A 22,793-nucleotide genomic window follows, 5' to 3' on the forward strand; every position below is an offset into this window, starting at 1 on the left:
CTTTATAAAAAAAATGTTTACGTTATTTAAATATCTGACAGTATTATAATTATTATTACTGTTCCAAATAAAAACATATAGGCCTAGCCGCATATGCACGACAGCCAGGGACGTGCGGTCAGGGGAGGCAGGTGAGGCAGCATTGCCTCACCTGCCAACATCTGGCAAAGCAAAACGTATATTAAAGAGATGTTTATCACAGAATATATATTATTTGCTAAAGTACAGTACACATTGCATGTTTTTGGGTGCTTTAATTTGAATGGATTCCTGTAGTCCATACTCGTTCCGCAAATTTTACACTTCTATACCTAAAGCGTTATTATTTCCAATTTCTGTTGCGTTATTTATATCAAGCGTTCAAAATCGTTGAAATACGCGAAGAGAGGCAGTGCCAAGCTGTGCCTCTCTTCAGATCACAAAAGTTATATGTACTGCATTATGCGTGCTTTTTATTTCCCAATTCTCTCGGAAAACATGATAAACGATTTAGCTAGGATTTGAGGCATGCCTCAAATGTGACGTCCCAGGCCCAGCTTCTCTCTTCAGATCACAAAAGTTCTACGTACTGCATTATGCGTGCCTTTTTCTTTCCCAATTCTCTCGGAAAACATGATAAACGATTTAGCTAGGATTTGAGGCATGCCTCAAATGTGACGTCCCAGCTATGAAACATTTCTACATTGACTTCTTGCAGTGTAAAGGATTGTTTTTATATAAAATTTAACTAAAATGGAGGAAAATTTACACTTTCAATCAATTCTAAAGTTAGAGTTATAAATAAAGGCAAATCTGTTTCCCATTTAAAAGGTTTGCATCAGACGACTGGACAAAAAAATTACACGCAACTTTCAAAGAGATTGGTAAAAAAAGGAGTGGATGTGACTGTCATAGGCTCAGCCAGGGGCCACAGAGGCCATGACCCCCTAAACATTTATAAATATTGTGTACAAATAATATTTGTTTTGCAGTACCACAAAAGTCGATCACAGGCATGCCAGAACTTCAATTGTCATGCACTGTTACGTCATAAACGATTTAGTTATTATTAAATTCGCTATAGGCTACTTATTGATGTAGTTCTACTTTTTAGTCATTTTGTTTTTGCTCTCTGAATGATTCTTTAGTATTGCGCTAAAACTCAGTAAGTTGCTGCTCGAAACGGTTTGCTAGCGTATTTATTTGTGTTCGATACGCAGTTCATACAATGGCAAAAGCTAAGCAACAAAAGTTTAAACTTTTTGCCAGACCCCACCTTCCTAAATTTTTGGCTGGCTACGCTTCCGGTGGCTGTGCTTTAAAAACTATCGCCTTTTATACTTTCCCTGTTCCTTATTTTCATTTTTGTAATAAACGTGAAAGTGTGGGGCGCAGCCACAATGAAAGAATGTAAACATTAAACATTCTATAAACATGTTTTCATTGTGGCTGCGCCCCACAAAAGCATGCCGCTAATTTTTTATCTTTATTAGTACGATACCGTTTTTGTGATTGTTAAAGAAAAGCGTGGCATGAAAAAAATAGTGCCTCACCATCTAGGAACGTCACCGCACGTCACTGACGACAGCAGTTTAAGCCTCTATTCGTATCATTTTTTTGAAATATCTATCGTGTGCTAAGGAAACTAAATTCACTTAAAAGTAACTAAAGCAATAATCTTGAGAAACACTGTTATTTTTCTTTAAGATAAACCTGTATTTCTTTGAACCTTCTCTTATATCAATAATTATTACGCAATAAACACGATTGTTTCACAGTTACAGTTATCACATGTCATACAGTCATATTCGTTAGTTGTCACTTGTGTGCATGTTTTACGATGTCCTAGAAAAAAACGTTTTGCAGGCAAATGTTATAAGACATCCTGGTCCAATGTTGCACAAGTGTCTGTGAGTAAAATGATTCACTTAAACGTCAATGAAATACGATTCATAGGCGTAGCCAGGGGGGGCCTGAGGGGCAATGCTCCCAAAAATTTATAAATATTTTACTCTTAATAATTTGTTTTGTAGCATTTATGAGGAGTACCACAACAGTTCATCACAGCAATGTAGTATCATTGATCACATATATGCCACACTTTACAATTGCCATGCATTGTTACGTCACAAACGATGTAGTTAATAAACGTTTGCTATACAATAATGTAGTTTTACTACTTTTAGACAGTTTTTGCTCTTTGTCTTTGTTTTGAGTATTGCATTAACACTCAGTCAGTTGCTGCTCGAAACGGTTTGCTAGCATTGTTATTTGTGTTCGTTGCGGCAGTTAATACAATGGTAAAAGCTAAACAAAAAATTCCAACTTTTTGGCGCCCCCCAAAATTTTCGGCTGGCTACGCCACTGAAGCGAATGAGTAAATTTGAAGGATGGTTTGCCCCCGATGATCCGACGACGGCGAATAATGAAGTAGAACAAGGTATGCCGAACTTTGGGATGTCGATGGAACATAACCAGTTCTGGGCGTTTTTTGCATGAGAACGACTGGTAATAAAACAAGCCATGGAATTGCACAGGGCGGTAAACTGCAAATTATTTTAAACTAATAATAAACATAAGAATTAAACAAAAAACGCTACGTTATAGACTGTATGGGATTTGAATTATCGCCGTATCGTTGATGTCGTTGGGCAGCTTGTACCAAACTGAAGACCACGTGAGCAAGTGAGTGATGTCCGCTTTTGGGGGAGGCCTCCCCTAACACAAGTCGTCCATCGGCATCAACAACTGTCCCAAGAGCCGACATTGCCTTGTCGATTCCAGCTGACCTTGCTGCTGCTTCGGTGCAACCAGTGAGGAAGTAGGTCCTTACTTTACCTATACCTTTCACCCAAGTATTGTCACGAAATTCAAATCGAAATCCTTTGTCTTTCAGTATAATGTATAAGTCTTCAGGGACCTATAGAGGTTAACAAATAGTCCGTTTTAATAAAGCTTCGCCAAAGTGACCTAAAATATCAAGTTAGAGATGTCTTTACGACTTAATTCACTTTGCGATAAAATATAATAAAAAACTGGAATAAAAATAGTGTTAAGCATTTGGAGGTTTTAAGGAAGCTGTAGACTTTTATAAACGTGCCAAATAAATAGGCTACTTTGAAAATGTCAGTTTTAACAATTTATCAATGAAAGGTTAGAATCGGTTTATAAGGTTTTATTTTCACCAATTTAGTAAATGTTGTATATATTTAAATCGTTAAATGACATGTTTCTGTAAAATTAACAAAGTTCGCAATTTCCTATAACTATAGGCCTACGTAAAAAGTAAGTTGGATTATAATGACTTCTATAGGGCATTTTTAAATATATATATCGAGCAAATTTCCTGGAAGTTGCAGCAAAAATTGCTCAAAAGTAAAAAAATAAATATATATTTTATGACCTGTTTTCGACTTTTTTTAAAGTAATGATTTACTTTATCATTTGCTGTTTTAAAATCATTTATAAATGCAGGAATTAAAGCATATGCGCATTTGGAGAAGTTACATTTTTTATATTCTTCTATTTTGGCAAACTCGCCCGATTATTATAAACTATAACTAAACTTAAAAAACAAACAGAAATTCAACATAGAAACCAATATAAATTAAAAACAGCTCCTCTGGTAATTTTAATTCTATACCAACGTTTCGGCAACCTATGCAAGCCGCCTTCGTCAGGGTGAATGACACTGAATCTGCTCTACAGCAATTAGGTAACACCTCTTCTTTAAACCTCTCCGTTTTTCGGGTTTAGCGCAAGTTTTACGTGGATTCTGTACAGCTACACAGCTGTGGGGTCAATGGCCCTCATAAATCGGCGAAATCATCTTGATAAATGCAAATAATCAAGCAGTTCGCTATTCGTGATTGCGTGCTAAATGCATCACGTATCATATCTTTCTAAATTTGACGTTTTGTTAAAACAAAGTAATCGAAAATTTTTTTTGCATGAACGCTTTGTTGCCATATCCTTGAATGTATCTCGATTGCAGTTGCACATTTCCAAATTAAACCGGGAACACTAAGTTTCTTATGAATACTTGTTTCATGACGTCACGCTTTGTTACGTCATGTTTAAATTTTCACGACTCGCTCCCATTCTTGCTCGCTAAAAAAAATATTTGCTCAGAAACTTTTTTTAGAGGTAACTCTGAATGTAATACAAAGTTTTTTGTTGGAAAAAGTCTTTGCCATTTGCCCTATTTCTAAAAACCTATTTTGGTTTTTGTAAAAAAATTCCGGATTGAATAATAATTTTTATTTGTGTGTTCACCTGGATATGATTTGGCAATCCTGTGCTGTCCATTCTACTGGCAATGTTGACCGCTTGGCCCCAAATATCGTACTGAGGTTTCTTTGCTCCAATAACTCCGGCCACAACAGGCCCGAAAGCGATACCTATAACAGATTACAAAACTACAACATTAGTACATCAGATTAATGTTAACAAACATTTCGGTAATAATGCTCGCCAGTGCCATCATCATTGTGAGGTAAAATCAAAGTTGTAAAGTCATATATGTTTATTTGGTTGCTCACCAATTCTTAGCCGGAAGTCGTTTCCAGAATGTACGTTAACGTCAGCGATAACTCGACGAAGTAGCAGTGACAAATGTGCCAACATGCACAAGTGGCTCACGTCACTAGCGGGCAGCACGCAGTTAGCGCGATTTGTTTCAACGCTTGAATAAAGGTTAATTTAGAAAACTAAATTATAATCATTTTGAGAAAAACCGCCGCGTAGGCCTACAAAACTCACGTTGTTTGGTCTTGAATACCATTTGTAAGTTGTTGTTTCACAGCTGCCTTCTCAGCATCCATTGTTGTTGGAAAAACAGCTTTGTGGGGAGTTAAGCCCGATGCGGCCATATACGTACCACCAATGGTTTTTATCTTTTCAAGACAGTGAAATCTTTCCTGACTAATTAACTAAAATAAGGAAACCAAACAGTCAGGTAAAAAAATGTGTTATTTTTGTGTTGCATAACACTTTGAAACTCGGCAGACTTGTATACCAAAAAATTATTTTGGTTTGTTTAAAGCAAAATAATCTTAAGCACAGTAACCTGACACTCACGTACGTTGTCAAAATCAAATATAATTTCGTTTAAAAGTTTCATGCACTTGATTCCTTGCTTGTTTTCTTCCATTTGAGAGTAGTAAGTCGAGAAGTCCACAATGGAAGCAAACAAAATGCCAACACAAGAATGCGCCTGGGAGTAAAGTTCCTAAATACAAATAAAAATAGATTTGGGGAGTTTTACTTTTATTTAAGCAGTGTATTGTGAGTGAATGAATTAATCATTTAATAACCTATAAATGGATTGCTGAATAACCACGTTATTTGAGTTACGTAAACTGGCGGAATACAGGCTGTAGAGTCTGGGCTGGATTTGGAACTTAATCGCACTTTAATGCACGAGACTTTATCTCTCTATTTTTAACTGAAAACGTATAAATGCACAAAGTTAAAAGTTCCGTCGAATCTTTTTTACTTCCTTGTAGCATAATGGGACGACGACCTGGCTGGTTCCAAATGTACCAGATTTAGTTTATACCCTTTCACGCTTTTGACGGAAATACTTTGTATTAGGAAACGATTTTGGTTTGACTGGGCAACTTTATACCAGACATTGTAAAACAAAACGAAATACCGATGGTGTTTTTTGGAAAAACCTTTCAGTCTTCAATTAATTAGTTTTAACACGTAAACAGATCAGCCATTTGTAACGCTTCTATTATTACTTCAACATACGTTTATGCCTCGTTAACACATCTTTATGTGTCAAATCAAATAAAACAAATATCTTTTTAAAGAGTTTTAACTAAACCAACCTCGTGATTTTTGTTTTTTCCTAAAAAGTTGCGCGCCACGTGTTCCGGCAGAATGTTACGCAACAGTTGGTAGTTGTGACCCTGAAGACTCTGCATTCCACTAACCTCTTCTTTGGCCTGCAGAAAAGCACTAAAAATTCACTATTCGTTAAAATATATGACTTCAATGAGCAAGTCATTTTTACTAAAATTTCCCCTACTTAAAAAGGGTTTATTCTTCTACTGTAATCACATCTTTCATTCAGACAAAAGTTTAATCATACCCACTGTTAAGTAAAACGCCAAGTATTGGACAAGCCTTAAATTTTATAAATGACTATAGGCTTACTTGCAATTTTCGAAGAAAATCTTGTTTACTTGAATAGTCAACGCGCCGACCATGATAATAGAGAAGGGCAGCAAACAAATAAAGCATTATCAGTTTATCAACTACTGCAACCCAGTCAGCATCGACAACTCTAAACGACATGAAATTATGTTAATTTTTTAATTTGGTTTATCTTCAATAACAATAACACACTGATGACTGGTAAGGTGCTGGCATACATATGTTGGGGAAGTATGGTTTCAAATATTGTCGAGGCTGTATTAACCTTATTTTAAACTAGTTGATAAAACCTACTCGCACGGATTTTCCTCCAAGGACAATCGTTTAACGTAGTCAACAAAAATGCCTTTATACGTTGAAAGCATCATCACTGAATACGTGAGACAAACGATGATGTGGCCGATTATACGAACAAAGTTCTGAGCCCGAAGAAAGCAAGTGCAAAAAATTAGAACCAGCATTCCGTTGATGTTGAAAAACTGCAAGGAAATGTTGCAAACTAATTACGAGTAATTTAAAAAAAAATCGGCTAAATGCTGTGTTAAGTAGATAAAATCTATTTTATTTCCATTATTACTTTTTGCATATATTTTATAGTTAAAAAATAAAACTTCATAGTTATACCAACACTAACCGCCGGATAGTTGCAGACGTTGTTGTTGTTCTGTTCGTTGTAGTAGGGAATTTCAACAGTTGTATTTCCAGTGGCTTGGACGCAAGTTGTTACTGTTGTAATTCTGGAGTTCATTATCGATGAACAGACAAGCTGAAAAATATGGTGGATGAAATTAAATTGAAAATATTAGATCAGCAAAGTAATAAGATTTGTAACTTCAATGGAAATACGCTGTCCGCTTGTTGTTATATTGTCCTATACCAGTGTCTTCTAAGTTTTTTGTACTAACGTCCCCTTATGGCTTCGACAGATTTTGTAACGCCCTCTGTGCCCCACTTGTTAGTTGTTACAACAAACACGGAGACAAATTTGGATGCCTAATTTGGAAGTGACATTATAACTGGAAAAAAGATAAATCACGTCATAAACAAGAAACTAAAATCGAGTTTAAATACATTCAACTATTTGTGTGCAAATATGCGTTTATCTGGTTTAAATCGATGCACCTTTTACTTTTAGCCGAAAACACACTAAAAGAAAAAAGCAAATTTAACATAAAAATATTTATAACAGTGTTGACAACTACTCTGTAGTTACAGACCGGTGAGATCAAGCCAAACCATCTCGCTGAAAACATTTGTTATTACACATAAATCAGTAATTCATGATCTTAATGTATAGAGTTGTTTGCAGTGTTCCCTCTAATCCAGGGGTTCTTAAACTGGGGTCTATGGACCCCTTGGGGGTCCGCGAACTAGTTTTAGGGGGTCCATGAAGGCCTACTTGAAATGTTGGTGTAAATTTAAAAAGTAATGTTTGTTTTAAAGAAAACAGTTTGATTAAAAATAAAAAGGTTTTGCACTGAATCCTAATTAGGCTCCATTTCACTTTCACATTTTTGGACCGAAATCAGCAGATGTATGAAGTCTATTTGTACAGTGACGTCAATTTATGACGTTATTTTGGAATTTTTTGCCGACCGTAGTCCCCGCAGTTCAATTTAGGGGTCCGCAGTAAAAAAGTTTAAGAACCTCTGCTCTAATCTAAGGTGCGCAACTGCGCAATTGCGCAGCCATACCAGACAAATTGCGCAGTAAAATTTGCTTTTGCGCACTTCCATCATTCAAAATTAAAACTAAATTATCTTTAAATTAAAACAAAATATATAAAATATCTTCACTTTTTTGCCACACCAGTTTGAGAGTTTCGCATTGGTCATTTATTCGTTGTATCTAAAAGGAAGTAAACAAATCAAATCTGCATTGACGATTGTGACGTAATAAATTACTTTGTCTAATCGTTTTTCATCATCAATGCTGTGTATGTTTTTTATCTCACGTAGAATTAAATGTCTACTCAGGAAAATCAAGCTTAAAGAAAAAAAGAGTTTAGAACAGTGCCGTACCCAGCAGTGGAGTGTTCGACAATAATTCTGGATCATGAAACCGAAATGCATTTTTAGGACGTAAATTCCTAACACAATTGCAGTTTTTATAGTGGGGTCAATGGCCCTCACAAGTTGACAAAATCATCTTGATAAATGCAAATGAGCGAATCGTTCGTGATTCTTGTTTGTGCGCTAAAAGCATCACGCATCCTATTATTGAAAATTTTTATCAATTTTACCCAAATATTCGGATATTTTTTCGCGCTACCGCTTGGTTGCCATATTCTTGAACGTATATAAACCTGATTGCAGTTGCACATACAAGTTTATTGAAAATATTTGTTTCCCGTGAAGTCATCTTGAAAATTTTCAAGCCTCGCCCCAAAACAAAAAATCGTTGATCTGCCGCTGGCCCCTGCCAACGCAGCCTTAAAATATTCTTGCGCACTACAAAAAATATTTGCGCAGTAGAACATTTTCTTAGATGGAACACTGGTTGTTTGTTTTATTAATTTTACTGTAGGATCTTTTATTTTTGGCAAAAAACACAGACATCCTACTTAATTATCACCGTCGCGTACAAACCAATCCTTGTATTGCCGCGGTCACAAAACCACAATAGTGAGCATTCATAATAAACCATTTGCACAGAGTCACAGGCCTATAGACAACGGTGAAACGCGAATAACATGCAGCTTTTATGAATAGCTGTCACTGCACTTGCTCTAATTTACTTGTGTGTACTGTGTGACTTTTGGCAATTAACAAATGATGAATAAAGTGGGAATGAGTGTTTTTGTCTCTCACTGGGTGGATATTTTGACATGCAAGGTTAAACAGTAAATTTTATAATATTATTTGTACTATAGGTGTTTTGTAAATCCAAAACTGCGAAACAAAGGTCATAATTTTTTTATTTTGCAAATTTTCACAACCAATTCGGTTAAGTTTTAGTGATGGTCGGCTGTGACAGGCTTGAAGTTAAAGGAGGCTTCTGTTAAGTACAGGAGTTGATTCATGGAAAACGAAGTCGAGGCTTTCCTAAACTATTTTTTTGTCAACTTTAATTAGTCAAAACTGAAATTTTCTTTATCGACTTTTTGTCACTTCAGCCTGTTAGTATTTTTTCAAGGCGTATTTATGTCTGGGAAACAAGCTAAAATATGGCGTGAAATATGCCTTCGATGATACTTTTTAAAATGAAGCCATACAGTTTTGAGGTAAATTACCTTACTTTCCAAATTTGAACGTATGTGCCATCTTTGATTGGGTCAATGGCCCCTTTTTGTTTGCCTAATGCAGGGGTCGGCAACCAACGGCCCGCGGGCCGGATCCGGCCCGCCGATGTAATTTATCCGGCCCGCCGACACGAGTCTATTTCACATACTTTTTGGCTATTTTAACAAAGTAATTGCGCAAAATTTTCGCGCTTCACGCGAATGTTCATTATACGTCCGGTTTGTTTACGTTTTGATGCTACCTTTTCAACTATAGATCAGCGATTATTTACCGTTGCGCCGTGGAGGGCTGCCAAGTGCGTAGCGCAAAATGAGAAAAAGTATTAAAAAATATTGGATATATATTTTTAAACATTTTTGTATTTTCGGCAATGTAATAGATACTTGCAAAAAAATTGAAATACCGTATACCAAAAAAATCGCGCTCGCTTCGCTCGCCAGGTACGCCTTGACTTGAAACAGTTAACAAACACTGAGATAGATTAACTTTAAATGTTATCGCGTTCGCTCAAAGTAATTTTATTACACTTTTCATTCGCTTTGCGTCAACACTTTACTGCCTCACACGTTTTTAAGTGCAAAAAATATCCGAGGTCTGCCTGATTCACAGTTGTTCTAACATTTTAATAACACAATTCTTAGTTATCTTTTTGTGCGGCCCGCAGAGACCTTTTTAAGTTTGGCTTTGGCCCGCGACTAGAAAAAGGTTGCCGACCTCTGGCCTAATGCGTCTTAATTTCAATAAAAAAATTGTCAGATACCGTAAATTTCGAGTCTAATTTAATTCAAATATGCCAATTCTATCAATGTATATATATAGACTTACTTTTAGTTTACTGGCGCAATTTTGTGCCGTTATCACCCAAAAAGTCTATAGAAGAGGGTGGTGCAGATAAATAGTGTGCATTTTTTTAACTTTTTGTTCTAGTGTTGGTGGTAAGGCATTGTCAAAAAAATATATATATATATCTTACCATAGGTTGTATGGCACTAAGCAGAATCATGATAAAGACTATCAACATTATGATAAAACGGAAGCTTTGGGTCTCTTGTATATAACAACTTATAGTGTAGAGTTTTGCTGGAATGGACGAAAACTCCTCGGCTGTTGTAATAACCAGGAGCAAGAGAAATATAACAATAAAAAAACCGAAGTTTATGTACACTTCCAACAATCTGAAATTGTAAAATGTTAATTGGGATTATTTTTGAAGCATTTCTGTATTCGTGTATATAAGTTACGTGTATAATAATATGATATTTTATGTCCCTTTTAACACTACTTTTTCTATTGCGACTCGTTACAATTTACTGCTAAAAGTAGACTTAACCTAAAATTAACTTACGAAACAGGAGGTATCAACAAATGTGTCGCCATAATGAACAAAATGATAAGAAAGGACAGAAGCAAGCTTGTCTTGAATAGATCATCACGTAAAAGTGAATATTGCGTTCCAAGTTCACGATCTTTAAAGCGACAGGTTGTACCTGGAAAAATACTAGTTTTAAAAAAGATATTAATGACAAAAACGGACCTGAACCTACTTTCGATATATCTTGTTCCAAGTGAATTTCCTTTGTGAGCCAGAATAACACGTTCAAGGCGATTGTTTATTTCATGATAGTCGGACCTACGTGGCAAGGTGGGTGCAAGACTTCTTGGTAAGAGAGAAAATGACGTTTCTTCATTTTTTGCGGGCAATGTCTGAACGAACTTTTATTATAATACAAAAATTACCGAAACATCAAAAAACACATTTACATATACGATTTAATTGTGTACAAAATGCATATAATTAGTGCCCAATAACTTTTGATTTATTTAAAAGCGTTTTAACAAATAGGAAATTTTTATTAACTATTGAAATGTAAAAAGTACAACACCGAAATCCATTCAAAAAAGTAGCTAGTGTTTCCAGACGGGATACTGGGGCGATAAATACGAAAAACATGAAAAATTATCCTACCATTAACTACCAGCACAAAATTTACAACACTTTACAAATGACACGTATAGCGTATCTTAATTCTAAATATGCTGAAAACCTTTATTTGTCAGATAATTAGGTCCTGCAATAATTATCACTTAAAATCCCCTCAAATATACTTTGTAGGCTAACGCCGGGTAGATAAAAAAACAAAAATTATTTTAGTTTTCAACAAAAATTATTTTAGTTTTTAATTTGCTTTTTAGCAATTAAAAAGTTATACCCCTTTTTTTCTAGGCTTGAGATGAGGAGTACGCAAAATATTTGCAAAAGGGATTTCTGGTTTCCAATGTTTATTAGTTTGCCCAATCGCGTCGTCATTATCCCCCCACACAAATCTTTGTGGCAGGAATCCACTTGATGAGGGCGTGTTTACTTCGAAAGCTAATCGCTCTACGGCGTTAATTTGCTGTGAATCAATCTGGTAAATAGTTGATAAGGTATCTGAAACAACAAATACGATCGTAAAATACTTGATTTTGGTATGATCTGCCAATGGTCAAGATCCTCTATTAGAAATTAGACCATTGTCAATCCAGAGGCAAACAGCTTCAACACGTTTGATAAAACATGTTTCTATTGATAAATAATTTACAACATATGATTTTCATTTATTATTTGTAAAAATGTGTGGATGGACATGGTAGACCTGCGAAGGTGGTCAAACGACCCGAATCGGACTTTGAAGGCCATCTTCGGCGAAAAAAGTCGTTGAATTCCCCAATACGACTCAAGCAATCTAACCAATTTTGTCGGTTCCTTTGGAGTGTTCCCGGCCCATATCCCTGTGTTCCATTCATACATCCCCGTAACCATAATAGGGGCGGGGATACAAGTAATGCAGTTATGGGGGTGTAATGCAACTTAAAAATCACCTTGGTGTAAATGCTCTACCCTATGCCATTTTACTTTTACGATTAAAAGTGTGCTACTTTATCGTTCAAAACTATCTGCCGCAAAAAGCTACTTCGGCTATATCGAAATTATCCAACTTCGTCGAGTCCCGAGTCCCGAGTCCGGCTCCGCAATCCCGATAAGATAGTATTTCACACATTTTTTAGTAGGCCTAATATGTTCAAACCTAGTACGGTCGCTACTCATACCATACATGTTTTATTTCAAAATTCAGGGCAAAACATAAAAGGACTAGTTATAATAAGAGTAAATAAAAAGATATGATAAAAAATAAGAGATGTTTAATAAAAAAAAAAATATAAACAGGTTTTTAAACAATATTTTATCAAAATGAACAAGGATATCTCATGCATATATAAATTCATATTTTGCAAGATATATGTAAACTTTTATTTTTAAAGTTAAATCATTTTAAGGCAATTTTACAAACCATTTGCTTTAGATTCTCTCGGGGGTTCATCCTGGCACAATTTCGTCAATAGACGCCAAAGTCGACAAATCACGTTCGTTTTTTGCTTTTTAGAACATTTATTCTGTGAAAATGTTGGGTAGCCTGTAAAAAAAACAAGACTTTTCGGATGAAGTAATACAATAACTTATATCATTTAATTTAATTGTAAAACCGTTTGAGTTGGTGTCGACGCCAATAACTTCTTCTCTAGAAAGATCGCTACAAGTGTTAGAAAAATCATTAGTACCCGAGTTTTGTTCATTGACTTGTTCGTTTGTTGCTGTTTTCTGCCAACAGATCGTAAAGCAAATTTTGTTCGTTTGGTATGTTGACCAAAAATAGATTTTGATAATGCTAATAAGAAGCAACCTAATTACAAAATCCAAAAATTAAGACATTCACACGGCTTGCAAGTCTTTTTTATAAAGATATTTTAAACGGGGATTTGCAATGACAGTAGTTTTATTTTTAATTATAACAAGAGTACTCTTTCTTATGTTCTACTCAATATTTTCTTATGTTCTACTACAATATAATCCGAGCTTATTGTGCCCTAGTCGTACTGACATGACACAAAAAAAAAACTTAGCTTGAAACCAACATATGCTCGATTAGGTTAGATACCTTGAGTAAACTAGGCGATGCAACTTCGTTTAGCAAAATAGTCAAGTTTGGTTGAATTGGTTTCTTTAATCCAGGTGAAGACAATTGAGTCAAATCGACATGAGAAGAAGATTGATTAAAGCTTGGGAAAGGAACAAAATCGACGTGATTTTTTCGCCTTTTGTCGACAACAAGGTACGTCCTGATACTATGTTTCTGCAAATATTCATTCCTCGATCCTCCATTGCCATCTTCAACCTTAAAATTATTTTTTTGCTAAACATGGTACAACTTTTTTAATACCTTGGATGTCTTTACCAGGATATAATAAGCCTTCAAAAGAGAAAATACCGAAACGCAACAAAGTGTTAAGCCTTATGCTCAAGGACAGCGGTTAACTTTTTTGTTTTTGTCCTGTACCTTACGTCAATATCGTAAAAAAATAATTACTTCATAATCGTTCCCGAGACATTGCTTGGTTGCGTGAGAAATATGCACTCGTCCGGGAACACCACCTGCTTCCATTTTGTTCGCAATATCGACGTCGGTTGACCAAACATCAAACTGCCACTTGTGGTGGCCTATGACTCCGCACAAAACAGAGCCAGAGTGAATTCCTGTAAGAATATAAAAAATAAAGCTGAAACAATAGTCGAACACGCTATTCTTTTATGAATTTTGTATTTACCTATGCGCATTGAAAGTTCCCGTTGAAATGAAAGACGTACTCTAGCAATGGCTGATATCATGTCAAGACCCATTTCAACACACGAATGAGCATGGTCGGTTGTTGGTTCCGGTAAGCCGGAAACACAATAGTAACAATCACCAAGAATTTTAATTCGTAAACAATTATGCCGCGAAGCTAACCTATAAACATAACGAAAGCAGTTGATGTCTACAATACATCGGGTACATTAAAATAGGCGATTAGGTACCGAAATTAGTTCGCCTTACCAGAATTTTTGTGCACGCAATTTACGTAATAGCCTTTTATAAGGCATTCCGTGTAAAGTATGTTACTTAATTTTTGCCACAACTACTTTAGATGACTATAGATCCACCAATGTAAATAAACAGTGGTTCAGGTTGCGGTTATTGATCTTAATTTTTTTTCATTTTTTTGAAAGTTTACCGAATTTTGCCGTTTATGCATAATGCTTTTCAAACTCAAATTTATAAAAAGTATTTTCGAATATTGTTTGAATAAAAGTATAAAAGATAGCGTAGGTACCAATAAAAAAGTTTCGGTAAATTAAGCCATGTTAAATCACTCTTTGTCATATTTAAAGCTTTTGTATTTTATTGAAATTTGAAGGTAAAAACATATTGGCTGGCCTAAACTCAAACTTTCGATATTAACAGCGAACAAATGTGTTATTTCAATCATTCAAGCTCCTTCTGGTGTTGTTGATTTTACTCACCCATCAAACCTGGCAAAAAGTTCGTTCAAGGTGGCAACTAGCTGCTGAGCAGTTAGATGAGTCGAAAGTTCAGTGAATCCTTTTACGTCGGCATACAAAATGCTAAAACAAATTGAACAATATTTGAGGGACATTTTAGGTGTACTGTACTACAGCTGAGTGACCAGTTCATCCAACAAGCGGTTGAAAAAAGGAACACAATTTAAAGAAACTAATATACGTAAATACAAAAATGAGCATATAGATATTATATATATATATAACAGAAGAATATAATCAGTTCCCTAAGGCCAAAATATTCATTTAAAAGTTGTCTATTGTGTTATCTAGCCCTCCTAGTATATATATATATATATGTATATTCTGTTGCGTCAATAGAACAGAAGATATGATCAGTTCCCTAAGGCCAAAATATTCATCCGATTTAGCCGTAGGTTCTAATTAAGTTCAACCCTTGCCAAAGGCCAGTAGTTCTTCATTACCTGGTCGCTGGTCATGCTTTTGCGATAATCCTGATTTCGGTAAGCCTTTCCGAAGGCAACACGTTTCTCAATAATTTTACCCCACTAAAACAATTTCGTTAAAAATCATGTGACAACACCATTATGTCTGTTGTAACTTGTGATTGGTCTCATATTAAATAATATAGTAAGGCAAACTTTATCACGCCATATACAATAAATTACGTAAAAATTGCAATTTAGCGCACACATTGATCAGTGTGGAATCTAAAACACAATAAACACACTACATTTGTTTGATAAAGTGATGATACACGGTATGACGACCTTGACGGCGCACGTTTTAACTATGTGAATTAAACTTATAAGCGAGATCAATTGCGACTGTTAACTTTCAATGTGTATACCGTACCGTATGTGTAAACGTTAGTTATAGCAAGCTGAGAAATATAACAAGCTCAGAATGTATAAGTTTTTCTCTGAGATTATTGTTTAACATTTATCCTTGGACAACAAAGGTTGTGCAAGGCATGCATTTCAGAAAAATAATAGTGCCTTGCAATTTTTTTTCTGTTGATACGAATTTTTTTCATACTGTATGTAAGATGGTAGTAGCGATACGGATTTAAATGTATGTAGGCTATAAAGCATTTTCACTATAATCGTCTATTGATGTTGGTTCGATTTGTTTTATTGTTAGTAAATAATCCAAACACACACCTGACATTGTCGTACTTTTGAATATAGAATTTGTTGTTCTTTTTTGGATGAAGAATCGAAGCAAATCGAATATGGGGTGCATCACGATGATTGTTTGAAATGTCATTGATCATTTGAAGTGCAATAAAACGCGGAATGATTGATAGAATAAGGCGCTCCTGCATAAATAAAATTACTCAAGCTTATTAACCAATTGATACCGTGATAATTTCAAATTTTAAAATTAAACCTAAAACTTAAAAAAAACAAGGATGTTACAAGTTTTGGCTAGGTGCTACCTGATTGTGATTTTCTCGTTCTAGTCTGATTCTGGTGCTGATACATTGTCTCGTTTCCTGAAAACCTTCGCGCCTCGACCGATCCACCAAAAAGTTTATAAAAAGGCCAACAAAATGAACGCACACTATTAGTAAAATTAGAGAGGATAAGTGATTTCCCCAAAATGTAGCGTCGTTTGTATTGTTCAGTGTGTTGTCCGCCTGTACTGTTGAATCTTTGAATACCACATGAGAGTTATCTTGTATAATCGGGTTGGTTGAAATATCAGCTGATTGACTTCTAGTTGTATTGAAATGTTCGGACGATAATTTGTTGGTTTCCATAAAAATCATTTGTTCGTTGACTAACAAATTTTTCTCGGTATGGTTGCTGCTAGTAATCAGTGTTGACGAAAAGTTATAAAAAGTCAACGATCTCCCAAGTATGTTGGCAATCGACGTCAAGGTTGCACATGTAATAGCCTGAATAGTTGTTAAAAGAAGCTAATATTAAAAACATGATAAAATAACAAACCTAACTAATCAAACAAATGACCAATTAAGTTACTAAATATGAAATACCAGTACTGTATTTCATATTTCGAAACTTTAAATTTTAGTTGACGCCCGAACACACACTTACAGAATGCTATGCGATAGCGAAGAATTACTGTTAAAGATATATTCAAATATAATGTTGAAGCTACCCACCGGTTAAAATGTTAAAGCTACCTTTCGATTAAATTACCGTTGAAGCTATACCATTTCGATTAATTTTAGATGTAAAAAGGTTTGGGATCTTAACAGGACTGAAGTCGGAAAAAAAGCGACTCCACAGTCCTGCTTAAATAGATGTTTACTGTAGAAGCAACGAAAATGTTTTGTTCAACATGGGGCGTGAGAAGTTTGCATTAATTAAAAGGGGTCGAAGTGTTTTGGAAGCCCTGCACCATATGATTTCTTCTAAATGCAAATATAATTCTGTTGCTTGTCTTACTACAATGGACTCTATTAAATACAAATAATAATAAAGTAGTTTAACTTGGTACTTGATTTCAAAGAAGTAACTTCTTACCAAGATAAGCGGCAACGGGAGTAATGTATAAGTTACGAACACTATGAATATTAGATAGACAAATCCGTCCGAAAGAAAAGACAAACGTGATTTTTGAAAAGATGACATCGTGTACATGTTTGCCTGGTCAAATGCAGTTAAACACAACCAAGTTAAAAAACCGCAGAACCTGTAAAAATTAGGCAGACTTTTTAAAGTTAGAAAACCATAAACCAAATAAAATTGAAAAGAAAAAGGTTTACCTTAAGATGATGAACGAGTTTTTCTGTCTTGTTGAAGTACAGAATGTTGTCAAAGATATCACTACTACATAAACAAGGGTTGGCACTCCATAAAGAATTCCATTCCTGGTCGTCAAATGGCCAGACGCCGCGTTTAAAATAATGGAAATAATCTGCCAATATGTTTGTTTTAACAATAAATGTTATTTAATAAGCCTGTAGCTAAACTAATATTTCACTTCAAATAGCCATTTTACAAAGAGCCTAACAGTATTGAACAATCAAAGGCGATTTACTTAAACATTCGTTGATGAAATTTTTTATTAAATTTAATTAATGAAATTATTTTCTTAATATGTATACTAACCATGATTAGGGTTGCCACTATGGTTGCAGCAATTAGCAGCAGACGCTGCTCTGCCAAAAAATATTTGTGATAAAGATCCTCTAGTTCTGGTGGAGAAAATTTGCAATTAAATGACGGAAGTATTACGCCTCGACAAACGTTTCCCGTCCTGCAATAAAACATATTTTCGACGGTGTATAATACCGTGATAACATTGCATGACTAACTTGTGGTATTTTAAGCTGTCTTCGTTTTTCTTAAGAAAGTCTTCAGGAAATTCGTCGAACTGGTAAGTACTTGGTCCAATACTGGTTCGAGGCCGGATTTTATTATTTTTTAGTACAAGATGCTTGTTACTGGTTGGTTTTGATTTTTGGACTTTGGAAATTCGCTGAGGCGTGTCCCCTTGTAGTACGGTGTCTCTGGAATATACAGTGAAACAAATTTATAATGACAGAAGGTTTAAGCAATGCAATCTAGAACTTGTACACAGGACTGGGGAGCCACTGTAAATGGTGTTGGTCCTGAATTTAGCTCCGGAGCCATCAACACGTTTAATGGCTCCGCCTCCAGCTGTGGACCCATTAAACACATATACAATGGATCTGGCTCTGGCTCCAGCCGCGGACCTGTAACACACATATACCACGGTTCCGGTTCAAACTCCGGAGCCATCAAACACATTTACAATGGCTCCAGTTCCACTTCCGCTAGAGAGAAATATAACAGGGAATATAATTAATATTCTTCGCTACGTTAAAAATGCCCACCGGTCAACCACAGTTTCAAATCATAACTTTGCAACGAAGCATTAAAAGTTCTTGCGCTCAATCGATTTGATACGTAGAAAGTAACTAAAAAACGGTCTACAAATACCGCATACCGCAGCGCACATTATTTGGGTTAGGGTGCGAGTTAGCGTTTGAGTGGATCAAGCATTATAATTAATAATAAATATAACAATGCTTGACCCACCCATACCCAAACGCTAACCGACAGCCTTACCTTTAAAAAGGCTGTTCAAAATGTGCGCACATTGTTAAAAAGGTGCGCACATTTTTAAAGGCTGTTTAAAATGTGCGCACATTGTTAAAAAAAGTGCGCACTTTTTTGAAGGCTGTTTAAAATGTGCGCACATTGTGAAAAAAAGTGCGCACATTTTTGAAGCCCTTTTAAAATGTGCGCACAATTTTTGCACATTTTGGCGTGCACATTTTTGCGCGCATTGTGCAAAAAATGTTCGCATCCCCGTCTCCAATGCTGGGCCATGGCCCATAGGTTGAAAACCTTAAGCACTCTTGAGAAAAGTGATTTCGCAAGTAACCTAGTGACGAATGAAAATACAGATTACCTTTATTATGTTTAGTTACGTTAATTTCTACTATGGCAATTTTCAGCCTAAAATTCGTTGAAGAACATGTCTAAATTTTGTTTTACCTTTCAAACCAGTTATGTTGGACTTAGGGTAAACGGCATTAAAATATTATAAAAATTTCAAAAAAATTATTTCGCCGAAATGACAATGGTGATATCGGGTGTTTTGCTGGTTATAGCGTCAGCATTCTTCGGGCAAAAGCCGAGAGAACAAGACGCATTTAAGGATAGTTTTCTACATGGTGGTTAGAAACCAGCTGTAGCCTAATGTGAGCACTTGGTGTGCATGTGTGTTTGCCTTATACTGATTGTCGTCCTTATCCTTAGCAGCTATTTGTCTCTCGAACCTGCGACAATCGGGTGCTCGTCCGGGAGTCTTTCAAGGTTTGACTTGGGAACCTCTTCAAGACGTATTAGAAATGGACGTTCACGAGCAGGACGTTTATTGGACAGGACGAGAATCGGTATAAAGCAAACATACATGCACACAGAGTGCTCGCATTAGGTTACAGCTTGTCTTTAACCATGATATTGCAAGATATCCAGAAAATGCGTCCGAGCGATACAAAACACCCAAAATCAAAATTTAATTCCAATTAACAATTTTCTTAAATGGAATTTAGACTAGGATTTCGGTTGAACGTTTTCGCTCGAGATCTAACAATAACGTCTTAACGTTTAATTTTTTATAAAGTCTCATTACGGCGTAACTTTGTGATGTCATATCTAAAAAAATGCCATGCTTTCTGGTAAGAAAATTACTCTATGTCCACCTCGAATAAAGTCGAATTTAGGTGGCTGCTTATTTATATCCTCTGGAAATCTGAAGATATAGGGTTAAACGTGCAACTGAATTTGATTTAAAGAAAAAGCGACGCAGCGTCGTGCGAAAAAACACTGAAAACATTATGTTACGCAAACAGTGAGGTCAATCATTAAATTAACACTTAACTATTGAAAAACAGCGCAATATAATAATGAAAATACTCTGGAAATCAGAATCCATGTAAATCAAAACCTTTCCAAACTATTTACCTGTTAATATTTTTCACTGGACTATCTGCAGGTTTTTCCCCTCTTTCCACTTGGCTTGAGTGATTAGCTGCCAAATGGTGGACCTATAATAACGTAAATATGATAGAATACATTATCAATAATTTTCTTCTTTTTTAATTCATTTTTCCGAAATCAATACCATACATACCGCAATCTTCCATCTATTCCTTCCCGTTCCTGAGTTTGCTTTGTCCATATCGCCGTTAGGACTGACATGTACTGTGTCTTCAAGACTATGATCAGTCTTAGTATTATTACTTGATAATTCACCTTTCTCCTACAAAAAATAGAAGATCTGTAGTAACGACATCGTATAATATCTATAATGAGGAGTGCATATTGTAGTTTTATATACATCGACCTTGTATAGCATTTTCTATAGAAGATTAATTACAATGTAGATAACCTATCCCGATATGCGTGCAAGCAAGGCAGGGAAATAATGTCGTGGTTGTTATTTGACTTCTAGTTATCCCTGGTAACTCAACGCCTTCATAGCTCAGTGGAAGTCCTAAGGTCGTAACTTGTTGCATCTGTATTTTAGCTTTTCCTTGACTGCTTGATTGGACATAGGAATTTCAGCCAAGGTTTGCAAATTAACCTAGGGCCAGGGGCGTATATCCAGAAATTCAAAAAGGGGGGGTTACGAATTTTCAACTTAGGGAATTCCCCGTTGTTTTTTCGTCTGACGTTAATGACGTCATAAAATAGTGACGGATAGGACGTCATAAAATAGCGATGGTAATGACGTCATAAACAAGAAAAAAAATCATCCGAAACAGCCAATTAACGTCCAGCAAAAGCGAACATTTAGACGCAAAGCAAACATGTGCGTTGTCGACAAATCCTGCCAGCCAACTGCGAAACCGCTTAGTGTGCAATCGTTAACTTCAGGCGAAAAACTAAACCAAGACCGTGAAATATGTGTGATTGATTTTGGTAGATCCATGTACGGGACTAGGCTATATTACAAGCACGTCTTTCGCCATTTGCAATACTAAACAGCGTTTGATAACCGTTTTAAGTTTGGGCGCACCCGCCGAGCGAAGCGAGCGTGATTTTTTTTTTGGTATAACGGCGTTTTTTTTAAATTTCTTGCAAGTTTTTATCACATTGCCGAAAATGAAAAATGTTAAAAAATATATGTCAAATATTTTTGAATACGTTTTCGGTTTGTCCGCGACGCAATTGGCAGCTTTCCGAAAAATTTTCGCACTTGCGTAGTTAAAATAGTCAAAAAGTATTTGAAATGAACTCGTGTATAGTTTGTCAAAGAGGCGACTGGCCCGATACAGTAGGTTGCCGAACCCAGTCTTACACCAACATCTGATATTAACGCAGACAACAAACAGCGAGAAACATCAGCACCGTTTAACTCGACGTTTTCAGAGAGAAAAAAGCGGAAACCGCTTGATTTATATTATTAATTGTCGAACACACATTTGCTGATTAGCCAACCTGAACGAATAACGAAGGGCGAAAGAGAAAAACTATCTAGCGTTTACGGTCGACCAAACAAAAGACGAAAAACGGCGTTTTGCTTTTGATTTTGGTTTCGCACAAGCTCAAGACGCGTGACCGAATTACATTTAAAAACACGCAGCTTCGGACGGTGAGTAAAACTCCGACAAAAACAAACAAAAAACGATAATGTCACTTACGAAAAGGGGGGGTCCGAATTTACGTTATAGGTACCCGATAAACCAATTTTTACCTGGTCGCCTTTTGAGTGAGCGCTGTCTTGATTTATCGTTGTAAGCTCTTCATCACTTTTATCTTCCCATGCTTGTTGAACGATAGACATTGGCGAACAACTATATATTTTGCTTGGTATTCGTTGCATGCAGTCACGACTTTCTAAAAATAGTTTGTTAATTAAAATGATTCCCAATATACAAGTCAAAACGAGTACGGTGCATTTTTTCGTGAAACGGTTTAACTTTTGCTGTAAGCCATATTGACCATATTTAGGGCCGTACTTTCTTAAATTGGAGCCTCGGGCAACCTCCACCCTTTTTATTAGCCTATATTTATCAAAAGTAGTCTTTTACCAAAAGCAATGCTTCTGGTATTAACAATATTTCAGCAAAATGTAAATAATAATAGTTCGGTTTAGCCCTATAAGAATCCAAGTTGCCTGACAATCAAACGTTAATGTATATATATTTCACTTGCGGTTAGTAGACAATCTCTTGCTTCTGTACTAATAAACTGCTGGAAGACTTTTCTAAATCTAAGTTTTATAGGCGTTAGTCTTCAAGCGATTACATCGTCGGTTCTCAAACTTTTTTGCTTGTGGTGTATTTTAGGCAACACTATTTCCATTGTTTTATAACGTCCTGGTATAACTTACTTTTGTGGCCCTGATTAAATTCTATAACTATTGAAAAGCAAAAAATCTCAAGCTACACTTCTTTGCAATAAGGCAAATTCTATAACCAAGCTGACAATTTCATAAGAAAAAATAGTCACAGAAACAGCAAAAGATACAAGTCATTAACCAACTATCTTTTTGGT

The 22,793-nt window shown here is 35.7% G+C and overlaps 1 protein-coding gene across 1 annotated transcript; it reads right to left on the reverse strand.

Annotated features, from left to right (window-relative positions):
- Positions 1–1,698: 1,698 nt before the first annotated feature.
- Positions 1,699–22,080, reverse strand: LOC146136213 (adenylate cyclase type 8-like). The gene is made up of 28 exons (XM_083396181.1): positions 21,991–22,080; positions 20,425–20,553; positions 20,256–20,338; positions 18,074–18,268; positions 17,868–18,015; positions 17,522–17,673; positions 17,280–17,448; positions 16,226–16,687; positions 15,948–16,105; positions 14,767–14,868; positions 14,031–14,212; positions 13,793–13,959; positions 13,364–13,600; positions 12,912–13,026; positions 12,719–12,841; positions 11,597–11,817; positions 10,931–11,099; positions 10,732–10,873; positions 10,360–10,561; positions 6,779–6,910; positions 6,439–6,623; positions 6,145–6,274; positions 5,817–5,933; positions 5,063–5,209; positions 4,741–4,910; positions 4,521–4,663; positions 4,255–4,379; positions 1,699–2,899 (listed from the first exon to the last, which is right to left on the reverse strand). The coding sequence occupies exons 1-28, from the start codon at positions 22,078–22,080 to the stop codon at positions 2,576–2,578; spliced, it is 4,719 nt and encodes a 1,572-aa protein (XP_083252307.1). The 3' UTR covers positions 1,699–2,575.
- Positions 22,081–22,793: the final 713 nt, after the last annotated feature.

Source organism: Ascidiella aspersa, chromosome 8, assembly GCF_963924565.1.
Source record: "Ascidiella aspersa chromosome 8, kaAscAspe10.2, whole genome shotgun sequence".
In the NCBI taxonomy this organism is placed as follows: domain Eukaryota; kingdom Metazoa; phylum Chordata; class Ascidiacea; order Phlebobranchia; family Ascidiidae; genus Ascidiella; species Ascidiella aspersa.